Genomic DNA, 14,886 nt, shown 5'->3' on the forward strand with positions numbered 1-14,886 from the left:
CAGAGGGAAACCAAAACAGGTGTGGCCACCCAGCTTTAGTGAAAGTGTGGAGGTAAGGCAAACCCAAGTGGTTCAAGGATTCCTAGGCGCCAGGCACCCAGCTCGGGGTCTGGGGACAGTGAGGTTCTATGGGGACACTAATAATGCCAGGAGCAGAGTGACAGGGGAGGGAGCTGCTGTCCCCAGGGACTCCTTCCTGCTGCATTAGCTCTTCCCAACCGCCCAAATCTGGAAAGTCCCTCTTTCTATGTCTGCTAAGCCCAAGAGTCCTGACTCCCCTCAGCGGGCAGACTCTTGTGGGTGGAAGGCCTGTCCTCATGTCGGGGATCCCACCCCCACCCTATTCTCTGACTGCCCTAAAACAGCTGGATCAGGGATGGAAGTCAGTTACAGATGTCCCCTAGATGCTCTTGTAGCCTAGCTCCTCCCCTCCTCTGATCAGCTCCAAAACATCTCTCCGGAGACTGGAGACTTCCAGGCTTCTTTAGGAAAGGCTGGAGCAGAGAGCCAACTTGTCACTCCTCTGTAGTCAGAGAGCCCTGGAAGCCCAAGAGTGTCTAGCGCTCTGGGTGAGGGGTTCACAGCAAGCTGCACCTGCCTCAGTTCTGCTCCCCACAGGAGCACTGCCATTTTCTGTGGCGCCCCCAGGAGGGATTGATTCAGGGACTGAGCTCTATATTCCAACAGAGCACCTGGCCAGTCTCCAGCCTTCCTTCAAACGTCAGTCCCTTCCCGGCTGTAGACGAGATGACCCACCCTAAAGCCGGTAGCCACCATCTGATGGCCAGGAGCAAAGCCATGCGCGGTGTTGGGGATCTGGGGACCGTGGGCAGCCGCTGTTGGTGGCCTTCGGAAAGAAAAGTCACGGACCAGGCCCTCAGGGAGGGTGCCTAGGCTGCCAGCCAAAGCTCCCACCGCGGTGGTGAACCCTGAGAGGCATGGTGCAGCCTCGGATGCAGGCGGGGACCGAGAGGTCTGCGTGTCTTGGGAAGCTGAGCCACAGGGCTCCAGTGTGGCTCCCTCTGGGCTGCTGGCTCCAGGTGCAGTGGCCCCACTGGTCTCTCCTCTCCGCCTCCTCTTCCTTCGGAAGTTCCCATTATCGAACATCTTCTCACAGTTTGGGTCCAGCGTCCAGTAATTGCCTTTACCTGTGGAGGAGGGAGGTTCAGAAAGCCCGGGCTTGACCCCACTAACCCCCATGGAGATGGCCCTGAACCCTCCTCGTCCCAAGCCCTGAGGAGGTACTTTGTGTCAGGAATGGGCCTTTATAGTCATACTGCAAGCATATGGGTGCTCCACAAGGACCCAGCCACGGACCCTTGAGGGAATACCCAAGTACATCAGGTTGGAGGCTGGAGAGATGACCCAAGGGAATCTGAATTGTCTGACCACACCTGGCCTCTGGGTAGGGTTCGACACTCTTCAGAGGCTGATCATCCGCCCCCACCCAAACCTGTCCCAGTTTGTTTTTAAAGGTAACCACTATTTCCCCCATTTTACAGGGAGGTATATCGAGGCCCGGAAATGTTAAATTCCCAAGATCACCCAGCTGACTATCTTTCTAGGCTTCAAGCAGATGCGCAGAACCCTGAAGGCGCTAGATTGGAAGCTGAAGCCTAAAAACGTCTTTCCCCATTTCACACAACGGAAGTTATCTCATCTGTGCAATGGTGGGTCGCCCAGGGTCGCTTCCACCCTAGTCACCCCACCAGCCGCCTCTAACACGGGTACTGGACGGCGCGGGCATGCTGCCGGTTACCTGGGTCGTTCTCATCTCGGGGCACCTTCTTAAAACAGTCATTGAGGGACAGGTTGTGGCGGATGGAGTTCTGCCAGCCAGCCTTGCTGCGCTTGTAGAAGGGGAAATTGCTGGCCACGTACTGATAGATCTGGCTGAGCGTCAGCTTGCGCAGCGGTGCGCTCTGGATGGCCATGGCGATGAGCGCCGAGTAGGAGTAGGGTGGCCGTACTAGCCTCAGCAGCTCCTGCTGCCCCGACAGGCTCAGCCACGCGAGATCGGGGCCCGCCAGGCCGCCTGCCGCACCGAGGAGCGAGCCAGGGGCAGCCAAGGCAGCTGCAGCGTAGGGTGGAGCCGGTCCCGGTCCCCCTGCGTAGGACGCGGGGCTAAGCGAAGCCGAGTTCATCCACAGGCGCCGACCGGAGCCCAGATCCCCGCGACTGTAGCCCGGGGAATGAGCGACTGCCGCGCGAGTCAGACCATGCGACACCGAGCAAGAACCCAGGCTATCACAGAATCCAGCCATGTTCAGCTCTCCGGCCTGGGCCGGTGCAGGTGGCTCCGCACCGAAGTTCATGGGCGATCCATTCTCCCAATGATGCTACCCCACCCTCCTGCCCTAGGTCCTTTAAATGCCATTGGAGCTTGGGGAGCATGGGGGAGAGTATCAAAGATAGTGAGTCTCCTCCCCTGCGGTCCTTGGTGAAGCTAAACCAAGTCTCCGCCCTCGGGTCAGTTTTCTGCCCCGCCCTGGGACACCAAGAGGTGTTGTCCCTGTAACTCTTCCAGGGCATCTAGGTCCCTTTGGGCTCAGAGTTATTCCTGGCTCGCAGTAGTCCCAAGGACGAGGACCCAGGGTTCTCAGATCCCAGCTTCTAGGGTTAGGCTAGGGAACTCCGCTCCAGGCATTGGTCCCTTTGTATGTCTGGGACCTTAGCTCTACCTCAGGCCAGAATTGAGAGATGTTGATACTCTTAAGTTCTCAGTGAAGACCTTGGGAGTGATAGGGACTGAGCCTGGAGAAGAGGTGTGGATATCGGAAAGAGTTTCTGGAAACCTGGGGCCATGAACATCAGAAGGCAGCAGGCTGCTGTGATTGGAAGCCACCAGATCTTTGAGTGGATCTGTGTGCTATACTGGAAATCCTAGAAGTCTCCTGCCCAAGGAAGCTTGCTTTTCAGACCCTGGAAGAGTCTGGTGCCCTGTAGACTGGCACACCTAGTTCAAGAGGCAGCAGTGAAAGCCTTCCTGGTCATCCCCTAAAAACCTAAAAGGTGTCTTTGTGGTGTATCACCCTCCCTCCCTCCCTCCCTCCCTCCCTCCCTCCCTCCCTCCTCCCCTCCTTCCCTCCCTCCCTGCTTCCTTCCCTCTGTTTTGCTGCTGCAGAACATGGCAGGCTTTCCTAGCTCTCAGGCTTTGGGCTTCCCCTCGTGCCCCAGATCCTGGTTAACCAGCAGCACACCCAATCTTGCAGATGCCTTTGCCTTAGGCACCATGGGGGCTTAGCTGTGGCACAGAGTGGTAGAGTTTCCACTGCCGTATCTCCTAATTGGAAAACTCTCTGAACTACCCCTCCTGGCTTCCCAAAGTGTATCTATTACATTTCCCTAAACAGCAGCCAGTGCCACCAGCCTCTCTGTTGAGCCACTTCCAAGATGTGCTCAAATTATAAAAATGTTAAAATTATAAAAATGTTCTCTGTGAGTTCGATGAGCTTTGAATAAACACCTTTTGAGGGACGTTTCTTTACATCGGTAAACGTGGCAGTGTTCCCCATAGTGCCTGCAAAGGGGCACAGGGGCTCCCTCCCTCTTCCGGCGTTTGTCACTATTTGGGACCTTTTCTCCACCCTTGGGAATCTTGCAGTAGAAGAAGAAGCATCTTCTGCTTTTTTTTTTCTTTCTGAGACAGGGTGTCTCTGTGTTTCCCTGGCTTCTCTGGAACTCACTCTGTAGACCAGGCTGGCCTTGAACTCATGGAGATCCACCTGCCTCTGCCTCCCGACTGCTGGGATTAAAAGCCACCACTGCCTGGCAGGAAGCAGTTTTATTTTCTAATAGCCTGAGTAGCACAAGACGGGGCATCATAGAGCCTGTAACTCTGCTTCACCCCCATGATCTCACGAGAGTCCACTATGGGAGCTGCAGCCAGAAGGTGGGTGATGGGATCTCTATGAATTCACCTGCCTTCACTGCCCTTTCCATTATGAGGTGTCTGACAGGAACATGGCTGCTCTTTTAGGGTTTTGATGACCCAAGGCATTAAATGGAAAAGAATTTGCCTCACAGAGGGAAATTTTATTTTATCTACAGTTGGCTGTAATATTGTTTAAAAAGCTGTACGTAGCCATGGAGACAACATGCCACTGGTGTAAAGACAGGTAATAGGCCAGTGGCGTGGAATGCAGAGCTGAGTACATCTGTGTACCTACAGCCAGCCGGCTTTCCATGAAAAACCTGAAAATACACATCAGAAGAAAGGCCACGTTTCCAGGAAATGGTGCTAGGAAAAAATTCATATCCATGTGCAGAAGGAAGCTTGACTCTCATCTCTCATCAGTTATAAAACACAACTTTAAAAAGAACAAAGTGTGAGCCCTGAAACAATGAAATTATAGAAGACAATGCAAAATACCTCAGGAAGGAGGCTTTTGTTTTCCCTTAAAGCAGAGTAAACAAAATCAAAGAAAGGCAAACAGAATTGCGGTTTGCTGACAAGCTTCTGCATTGTGACGTCATGAGCTACAGAACTGGAGAAAGTATGTGTGAATTGTGTATTTGAAAGGTGGTGATTTCCAGAATAGACGTGGAACTCCAAACTCAACAGCAAGTCCTAATAACCTGGTTCCCAAACAGACAATAAACCCCAGTGCCTAAATTCTCCCTTCAAAATATTTGTATGTTCAAGATAACATACAAATAGATAACGGGTATACGAAAAGATAGTGAACATTACCAGCCACCAGAGTAGCGCAAATCAAAGCACAATGAGATATCAACCAGCTAAAGGAAGGATGGTTATTATAAGAAATTTAAAAGATAACGAATGTGGCCAGGAAGTAGAGAAAAGGGAACCCTTGCACGCTCAAGAAATCCCAAATCCCTTCTTCTACTCCTGGAAATAGACACTACACATCTTCTATCTGCGATCATCTTACTTACTGTATCTTAGCACTCAAGACATACTACCCATATCCACTTGTAGTTTCATTTCCATGCTAGACTCCCTGCCTCTGGCTAATCACCATTCTTCTCTCGACTTCTCTGAGGTCAAGAATTCTATATCCTGTACATGGGTGACATCATATGGTACTTGTCTTTCTCCTCCTCCTCGTCTTCCTCCTCCTTTTCTTCTTCTTCTTTAGAGGAAGAAGAAACCATGATGAGTATTTGAGGAACTGCATGTTAAAATGGATGTATCCATGGATTCAAACATCCCATGGTCCCCTGTATTATGTACAATTTTGGTTTTGTGCATAAGTTAAAAATAAAATTAAAAATTAAAATCATTCTCCAGGGGGGAAAACACAACACACACAGTTTAGAGACTCAACTCAATAGTGAATTTTGAGAGTGCATTGAGTCTTTGCTTATGGTGCAGATGGATAAGGAGCAGCAAAACCTTTCCAGGTTCTAGTCATTACAGAGTTTTTCTCTGTCTGAGGCTGTAACTCTCGAACATTGTGGGCTCTAGGACCTCCAAGATCTAGTAAGCCTTCCGGTAATTTTCCTGTATAAAAATTATTACAGTTGGTGCCACATCTCTATTCCCCTTTCTGAGTTCTGAGCCTGTCTTTACGGTAATGGCTTTCTGCGCGTTCAATAGGCTGGACCCCAAAATGACTGTCAGTAGATGAAGTACAGTTATTTGGGGGAAAATGTTTCAACACCTGCATCATCTTTGATGGAACTCTGATGAGAATTTTTTGAAGAGGAAAATATGTCTAAGGGAGAACTCACAAGGCTGAGCTCATGCTCTGCGGGTTCTCTAAGAGGAACAGCACTGGGCCCTTTTCCAGTCTCGGAGCCTTTAGAAGTAACCTGCTACCCACATTGCGGGCAGTCTTCCAGACATTCATCACCCAATCAAGCCCGCCTGCAGCCGCACCCACACTGCAGCTGAAGCTGTACCTCCTCTTTCACCAGGTTACCCTCTCCTGTGTGCAGAGCTGGGGTGCAACGTAAGAGACCCTTGGACGTGGCTCTTATAGAGCTCACTACAGGGCCCAGGCAAAGACCCTGCTCCCCAGTTGCCTTTTTAAGTGGCTTTTGTTCCCACTTAAGCTTCTCAGCCATTAGGGAGGCATGTCCTTGGGGGAGGGGTGCCTTGAGTTATCTTCACTCTGTTTCCTGTCTACCAGGAGATGAAGAGGCTCTTCCCTCCACACTCCTGTCACCATTATGTACAACATTTTGCCTGAGCTTGAGAGGCAAGCAATGATAGACTGAACCCTCTGACCCTGTAAACGAACATGTCTTCTCTCTAGTTGTTCCTTAGGTATTGACAATACAAAAGTAATACACTCAGTTAAAAAAATTGGCTTTCCGTACATGTTAAACTCTCATTCAAATATGTTATTATCCGTCTGTCTATCTATCTATCTATCTATCTATCTATCTATCTATCATCTCTCCATGTACCTGTCATATGTCAGGCTATTTATATGTCATCTGTCTATCTTAGTTGCGATTCTGATGCTATGATAAAATGTCATAACACAAAGCAATTTATATAAAAGTTTATTAACTGTATGTCTACAATGGTGGGAAAGGCATGACGGCAGGAGGCTAGAGCCAGAAGCTAGACCACCTCAACATCTCAACCGTATTCAGGAAGAAGAGAGTAAGAACTGGAGGTAGCGGAGGCTATAAACTCTCAAAACCATCCCCAGTGAAGTACTTCCTCCAGCAAGGCTGCACCTCAGGAAGGATCTACAACCTCCTCAAACAGCCCCACTAACTGGGGACTGAGTGTTTAAATGTACGAGTATTTAGAGGGCATTTCTCATTCATTTAATCTCTGTCTGTCTTCCTGCCTACCTGTCTGTCTGTCTGCCTATCTATCTATCTATCTATCTATCTATCTATCTATCTAGCATCTATAACTAGAGACTGAACTCAGGGCCTTACATGAGCTAGGCAAGCACTCTGTACTTCTGACCCTACCACATGCAATCTTGATATAAAATTGAAGAATGACTTTTGCTCAGGTATGCTTTTTCTCTCAATGTCCCATCCCAGGGAGACACTGGCCAGGATTTAAGTATGTCTCATTTAAGTAATTTCACAACTGTTTTTCATTTTGTATATGTTAACTTCTGTTCTAAAAACTCCAAATATTAAATAAAAACTCATAAATATTGTTTGTTTTTTTATTCTTTAACATTCAGTGTCGATCAAAAACAAACAAAATGACATTGTTCTACATACCCCAAACCTTATTGCTGCTACCTAATTAACTACAATCCCGAACATCATATAAAACAGTAAATATTTAAATTCTCAAATTATCACTACATAATTTTAACATTCATGTTTTCAGATCAAAATCCAGTGTATGCATGCACCTGCTCCAGTTTTGAGCTTGTGCTTTAAGTTTCTTTTATTCAAGAACAGCCCCTGCCTTCTACTGCAGGCATTTTACATAAATGTACTAATTCTGGGGGAGGTGCTGTACCCTGAGTGTGGAGAGAGTCCCGTATCTGAGCCGTGGTATTTTCCTTGTGGTGTGACACAAATAACTGAGTTTCCAGCATCCCAACAATGCTGGAGGTCAGGGCTGTCGGAGCCAGCCTGGGAGGTAGCAGGGAAGCTGCTAAGGTTTATTGTCACACGGAAAAGCCCAGGCCACAGCTTAAGAGGCTGAGAACCCAGTGTGTGGAGGCTCCTTTTACAACAGTCATGGTAGGCTTTATGGACCCTAAGGGGTGGGCGTGTGGACCTGCTGCGAGGTTGGTGGCTCTATAGTAACTTTTCTTAAATTAAGGAAAACTGCTCAGCTGATTTTCTATAGCTAAATTTTACTAATTCACATTAATAAGGGCACGAAACTTGCATTGCATGCTTCACTTGTGGTGAGAGCTAGTGTTCGGGGAAGATTAGAGTGACTTAGGTTCAGTTGAGGGGCGGTGGTGAGGGGGCCACTGCTCCTGATATGGAGTTTGGTCACGGAGTTGAAGGGGTGGTGGCAGCTGGTCCCCGAGATGGTGTGTGGCCTTCTGCAGTCCCAGTCCTCAGGTCTTCCCATATGAACTGCTGCTGGTTTGTATTTGAGTGATGGCTTCAGCTGAACCAGCCATCCCACTGGGAGTTAGAAAGTAGAGATTTGAATTCTGTCATTTCTTTCAACATTCATTAGCTAGCAATTTTCTATAAAAAAAAAAAATCAGTGAAGCAAATATGACAATTATCCAGAGACTTTGCCATCAGCTGGTCTCACTTGACTTATCTGAACTATAACACACACACACACACACACATATGTGTGTGTGTGTGTGTGTGTGTGTGTGTGTATTCACATGATTCTTTTCCTTTATTGACTAGTTTTATTGTATATTTTTTGAGGCAGGATCTGTTTTAGGTAGCCCAGGCTGGCCTTAAATTTACTATGTAGCCCAGCCAGGCTGACTTTGAAGTGGGCACTATTCCTCCCTCTGTTTTTGGCAACTAGGAATGACAGTATAAATCACTTCAACCAGCTTTTATTGTTCAGCTCTTTTCATTTGATGATGATGATGATGACTTAGGCAGGGCTCCACTATGTGCTATTGGCTGGCCTGAAACTTGCTGTATAGAACGAATTGGATTCAACTGCTTCTGCCTCCCAAGGACTGGGATGAAAAGTATGCGCCACCATGCCCAGTTGAATGTATTCACAAAACTCAATGAATTCATTACAAATTTCATTTTATTGGCTCTATCTCTCTCCTCCTGTCAATAACATCAGTGAATTATGGATTTTATGCATTCAATGTTTCAGTACATTGCAATTATGTGATACTTATATTGTTCAGAAGTGGTCCTGTGTCCTTTCACAGGGCTCTGCCCGCTGTGGCTGTGTCTCAGTTTTGGGTACAAGCTGTCCCAGCCTTGCCATACACTTTCCTGACCCTGATGTCTGACGGTCTATTCTCCAGTGCTCCTGATTCTTCTCACTGAGGCATTAATACAAAACCAAAATATAGGGATGGGTGTTTTTAGTTTCCTTGGAAGATGTAACAAGTGCTTCTAGACTTCTCCATAGGCAGACCTAAGAAATTCATTTTTCAAAACCTGAAGTTAATATAGTTTTGATTTAAATAAAACATTTAGCATTTCTTAAAGACAAATATTAACTTTTACTCTACGCTTGAAGCTAGAAATATTGATTCCTAAAAAGGTCACCATAATTTCTTCTTGTTTTATTAAATAACCAGACTAGTGTTAATATTAATGGGATACTAAATGAGGCTTAGTAACACACACACACACACACGCACACGCACACGCACAAACACACGTTAAACCATGTCCCGGAACCTGTAGCTTCCTTAATGGGTTCATTTCTCTGCATGACTCTCAGCAGCAGTGGCTCATGGTTAGGTTCACTTTGTGTCATTCCATTTATGTTCAAAGTCTTGAATTTGCCTAGAAGTTAGAATATGTGGTTGGCAATTCACCTGCACATATTTTTCCTTCCTGTATGTATTTACTAATTAGGTATGATAGACTTACATAGATGTCTAGAGCTACCACAAGCCTAGGAATCAGCAAAGGACACTGACAGCTCCATGTGGCAAGGGCCATCTTGTGTCTTTGCAGATGATGCTTTCCCAGTGGATGAGTAGTTTGGGAGCAGAGAATGGTGGTCTAGAGATTTGGTTCACTCAGGTGGTATCTGGGTTGTGCTAACTACTGCCTATGCGATCTGGGATGAGTTAACTTGGGGCCTCAGTTCTCCCCCCTCCCCCTGGCAAGAGGAGTCAGTCACAGCCCTCCACCTCACCCCCAGGCTCAATGAAGCAATTTCCATGAATTTGCTTCTGGGAGCAAGCATGAGCTTTCATAAGTCTCATGGTACACACTTTGTTCGTAGCAAAGAATGAAAACCCAAGTCCTAGCAAAGGAAGGAGAGAGGCTATGTCCACGCCCTCCAGAACAGACGGGTGATTTAGCCCAGGGGCCCTCCTTTCCTCCAGGGAGCCTCCAGCCTGTGAGTATGTGGTTGTGGCGCCATCTAGTGACAATGAACAAAGTCTGTTTCCTCAAGGAGCCTCCTTCAATATGGAAAGTGATTAGTGAAATTCCATACCTCCCTCATTAAAGTTATATGCAGAATCCATAGTCATCAATAAAGATATCTTTGAGTGAAATTTATCTTAAAGATACAACCTTTCTACTCAGGATTTAGTTAATAAAAAGTAAAGAATTTCCCACAGAGAGAACAGTCTGCTTTATTAGGAAGTCTTCTCTGATCAATATTTTTTTAAAATTTGAAAGTTAATTTTCATGACGTGCATGGATATTTTTAACACAGTGAAGCACAGCATTTAGCAATAGGGTTCAGTGTTGGCCAGTTCACACAAGGCGGCGTTGGGACATGAGGTTTCCATTCGTCCTTCCCAGCGCTTGAGGGGCAGGGCTGGTAGCCACTGCGTCTTTCCCCACTTGCTGTTCCTTCTGTCTGCAGGTGCACTGAGAACCTCAGAGGCACTCATGAAGGAAAGAGCTGTGACCAGAGAGCAGAGGCCATCTGAAAGCTCCACAAATGCCGCATTATTGTATGTGCACCTTCAGGCACATACTTTAAACATGTACATCCCTCTCCCCCCAAACCCTTCCCCCCTCTCTCCACACACACACACACACACACACACACACACACACACACCACACACACACACACACACACCACACACACACACACACACACACCACACACACACACACCACACACACACACACACACACACACACACACACACACCACACACGCACACACACACACATCCTAATGCCCAGACTGGCCTTAAATTCAAGATCCTCTTGCCCAGTGCTGGTATTACAGCTGTATGCCGCCAGTGTCTCTGGTGCCATCAGTGTCAGAAATAAGGCTTTTCTGCAGCACTGGGGATGAAACTCCCAACCGTCTCCATGTCAGGCAAGGGCTTTGCCATTGAGCGACACCCCAGACCCTGAACTTTCTTAAGCTTTAGTTTTCTATCCGTAAAATGCTCCACACTCGGGTTCTATCTGTAAGAAACATAAAGAAGATGTTATGGGAATCCTCTGTAGAGTATGACGGGTTTTGCAAGGGTATTATATGAGGGCTTTCTTCCGTGAAAGACATGTACATTGAGAAATGCATTTAAATGTTATTCGGTTTGGTTTTTGTAAAACTAAAACATTTTAGAGGTTTGTTTTTAGGTGTCTCTATGCGTGGGTGTGCCCATGTACATGTGCAGGAGCCCGAGGAAGCTAAAGGATCAGATTTCCTGGAGCTGGAGGTCCAGGTGCTTGTGAGAGCTGGATGCGGTGCTGGGAACCAAACCTTGGCCCTCAGCAGGACAGACAAATGCTGCTGAGCCACCTCCATCACCAAAATAAAAACAAACGAACAAAGAAATGAGCTTCCCCTCTTCTCAACAGAAGTCTGCTGAAAACTCAACCTTCACCTGCCTGTGTTCATCTCTGCAGACACCAGTGTGGTCTATCAAGTGCCTTAGAGCTGGTACCCCTCAAAAACAGATGCAAAGTATTGTGCCAGGTGCTGTCCACAGCACCCACTTCTCCATTCGCCCTTATAGGGCCTTTCTTTGTGTTCTTATTCTGCTAGGGCAGAAACCTTCGGAAGAAGCTGGGGTCCCATAACAGTTTTTGCCAGGCGAGTTCTCACTCCAGGCAGGTGGTGAGAACACTCTTGTTTCTGATGATGCTCCAGCTAGGCAGGGCAACAGGGCTCCAATTCAAGACAGCAGAGGCAGCATGGGAGCGGGAGATTCTGCAGCCGCTCCTGTAGCGTCGGCAAATGACAGTGGATGTCTTCTTGCATCGCTGGCAGCCTGCTCTGCGTAGGAAAATAGGGCCTGTGCGTTGCAGGGTCCAGGGCAAGCTGCCTCTAGCAGAGATCTGGAGCCTTAGCAACACTTCACGTCCTCATCACCCTTTGCTCCTCGAGCTCTTAATATAATTTCTTAACTTGATGTCTGTCAGAACTTCCCTATGTGTGGCCTCTGTCTTCCTAATGGGACACCAGCCGGTGTGTTCAGGAATCCAGTAGGTCTTAGCTCTGAGTTAGCTCACTGCTAATGTCTTGATGGTCCTCAAAGCCAGACCCCAAATTATAACTAGGGATAGAAAAGCACAGCACATACTCCCACATGTGTTTGGGATATGTGAACACCTGTCCTGGTGGGTGATTCCACGGAGGTGTCCCACAGTGTGCACACAGGCAGAGTCCATGTCATTGTCACCTTAACTGGAGACCACAGGACTCAGTGAAACCTAAACTCTAAACACCTCCCTTCCCCAACGTCAGGTTGTCCCAGCAGTCACCGGGAGTGCTCAATTCACAAGTCCCACGCATGGGAACTCCAGAAGCAGTTTCTGGGAGAAAGGGGCTTCTCTCTCTTGTCCTTGTGACTGCACAGCACTTTGGGGACCACTTCTCTTTTTTCAAGGCATGTCACTGTCATTGTTTAATCAGTTCCAGTGTATCCATGTGTGGACTGGTCTTAGTTAGTTCTTGGGCTAGCTTCACAGACACACATCCCAGTTCTCACAGACTGTCATTCTGAAACATGCCGATTTGACCTCAACAGAATATACTCAATACCTCAAATCACACAGGCGTCTGTGATAAGGCCTGGAAGGCAGACAGCTGTCTGGAAGCCGGCTAGGGCAATCATCTACGGGTGTTGCCTGCAGAAAAGAGGGCAAGATATCCTATTGGTTCACAACAGAGACAGGATGTTATGGGCCTGGGGGTGCCTGGAGAGGTGACTCAGTGGTTAAGAGCAATGACTGCTATTTCAGAGGACCTGGGTTCAATTCCCAGCACCTACATGGCAGCTCACAACTGTCTGCAGCTTCAGTTCCAGGGGATCTGATGCCCTCTTCTGACTTCTGCAAGTAGTACACAGATACACATGCAGGTAAGACATCCATACACATAAAATAAAAATAATAAAAAAGACACAAAATCTTGGGCTTGTCTGGAGAGCACTTACTGTAATAATAGTGATTCATGGGCCCGGAAGATGGCTCTGTGGGTAGAAGCCTCATGACTTGAGATTGATCCCCAGATGCCATAGTGGAAAGAAATTATTTACTCCCAAAAGTTGTCCTTGGACTCCCACACATTTGCCATGGCATGCTTCTCTCTAAATAATAATAAAAATAAATAACAATTAACAAACAAAATGAATAATTAAAAATAAAAACAGGTACTATATTTGTACAAAATTCAGGACTTTTTTAAAGGAGATCCTGCAGTGAACTAAGAACATGTACTTGTGTACATAAGTGTGTGAGTATGTGTGTGTGTGCACATATGTAGAAAGCAGGACACCTTTTGAGTTGATCTCTGAATTACAGCTCAGAGAAATGCACACACAAGTTTCAAAGGAGGACGCTTCATATTCTGTTTGGAAGGAGAGGCTATTTCTACATGGGGGGAACAGGGGTGCCATGGCTAACTTTACCAACTTTACATGACCTAGCATCACGTAAGGAGAGAGGGTTGCTGAGGGATTATCTAGTTTAGGTGGGCCTGAGGACTTGCCTGTGGGGATTGTCTTGGTTGCTCACACGGATGTAGGAAGACCAAGACCACTGTGGGCAGCACCATTCCCTAGGCAGAAGGTCCTGAGAAGCACAAGAGAGGAGCAGGCTAGCGGAGAACAAGCAAGCAAGGATTTGTGAGTTTACTCTCTCTTCTTGATTTTAGGTATGATGCTTTTTCTGCCAAACTTCCCTGATAATGCATTTTAACATGGACTTTTAAACCAAATTGACCCTTTCTTCTCTAAATTGCATTAGATCATGTTTTGTTTTGTTTTTGTCACAGTGACAAGCATGTAACTAGAACATAGGACTAGAACAGACTCAGGCCCCACTGCTCATGTCTGAGTGTAATCACCCCTCTCTATCTACAGGGAAGATTTCTGCTGCTTCCCTCCCTTCTTGCTCGTCAGCCAGACACTATGAGTTACTCACTCTAGTCACTATTTCCGGGTTGCCGTGTGGGATGGGATACTGATCTGGAAACATTAATTGCGGCTGGGGATTGGCATGACTGCTCCTTTGTGGACTTCCAAGCTATCCCTGATTCTAGATCCTTCCCACATCACTTCACTGTGTAATTGGGATTTCCAGTCTTCAGAACATGTTAGCATGACACATTGCACAGAAAGCTCTCTAAGTGTTGTAACAATAAAATTATTTAGCATTCCGGACCCTGTTCTCGTCATTTTCTGCATCATCTCCACCCTCACCTTCTCCAGCAACTCCTTCGTGCCTGAGCATTTAAGCTCCCAATCCCAAGAGGAGCTGTGGTAAGTCTAAAGCAGTCACTGAAGCAGACAGGTCCAAATTCAGTCTTGACTTCTCTGAGTGTTTAACTGCACTGTTTTGCCATCCAACAGGAGGAGAGGTCTGTGGGGGGGAACATAGTTGCATTGTGTGAGCGTGTATACCTTCCTATCAAGGGGTACCATGATTTATAATTCCCAGATAACACGTGTCTCTAAGGAGAGGCTGTACTGATTCAGTGTCCTTGTGATTTAAGAGTGAATCTGTCTGGTTCTTCTGCACGCCCGTCAGGGATGGGGCATGGATGGATATCTTGTCTCAGGCAGCCACAGGACAGCACCTGGCTAGCGCTTAACAGCCCAGATGGAGACTCAGGGAGTCCTCACAGCATTTGTCTATAATGGACAGACCCTTCTGCAAAGCCACAGATAACTTCATTGCTAAGACGCCTTTGTAGTCTCCACGCTCTGGGCACAGTTTAACGACCCCCACCCAGAAATTGAACTCGCCCTTGGCTGGTAGAATAGTGTCCCTGACGTCAGGGCTCTTCTTTAAAGCATTTCATCACTCTGAAGGGAGAAAAAAGAAATCAAGACTCATGAATCAAAACAAGATAGCTTTAAATTTCTAAGAATTCCC

The 14,886-nt window shown here is 47.1% G+C and overlaps 1 protein-coding gene across 1 annotated transcript; it reads right to left on the minus strand.

Moving 5' to 3' along the window:
- Positions 1-714: 714 nt before the first annotated feature.
- On the minus strand, positions 715-2,264 carry Foxi2 (forkhead box I2). Its single transcript, XM_041666115.1, has 2 exons — positions 1,760-2,264; positions 715-1,148 (listed from the first exon to the last, which is right to left on the minus strand). The coding sequence occupies exons 1-2, from the start codon at positions 2,262-2,264 to the stop codon at positions 715-717; spliced, it is 939 nt and encodes a 312-aa protein (XP_041522049.1).
- Between the last annotated feature and the right edge of the window lie 12,622 nt (positions 2,265-14,886).

Source organism: Microtus oregoni, unplaced genomic scaffold, assembly GCF_018167655.1.
Source record: "Microtus oregoni isolate MIOR12 unplaced genomic scaffold, Mior012 000016F_ref0000370, whole genome shotgun sequence".
Taxonomy (NCBI): Eukaryota; Metazoa; Chordata; class Mammalia; order Rodentia; family Cricetidae; genus Microtus; species Microtus oregoni.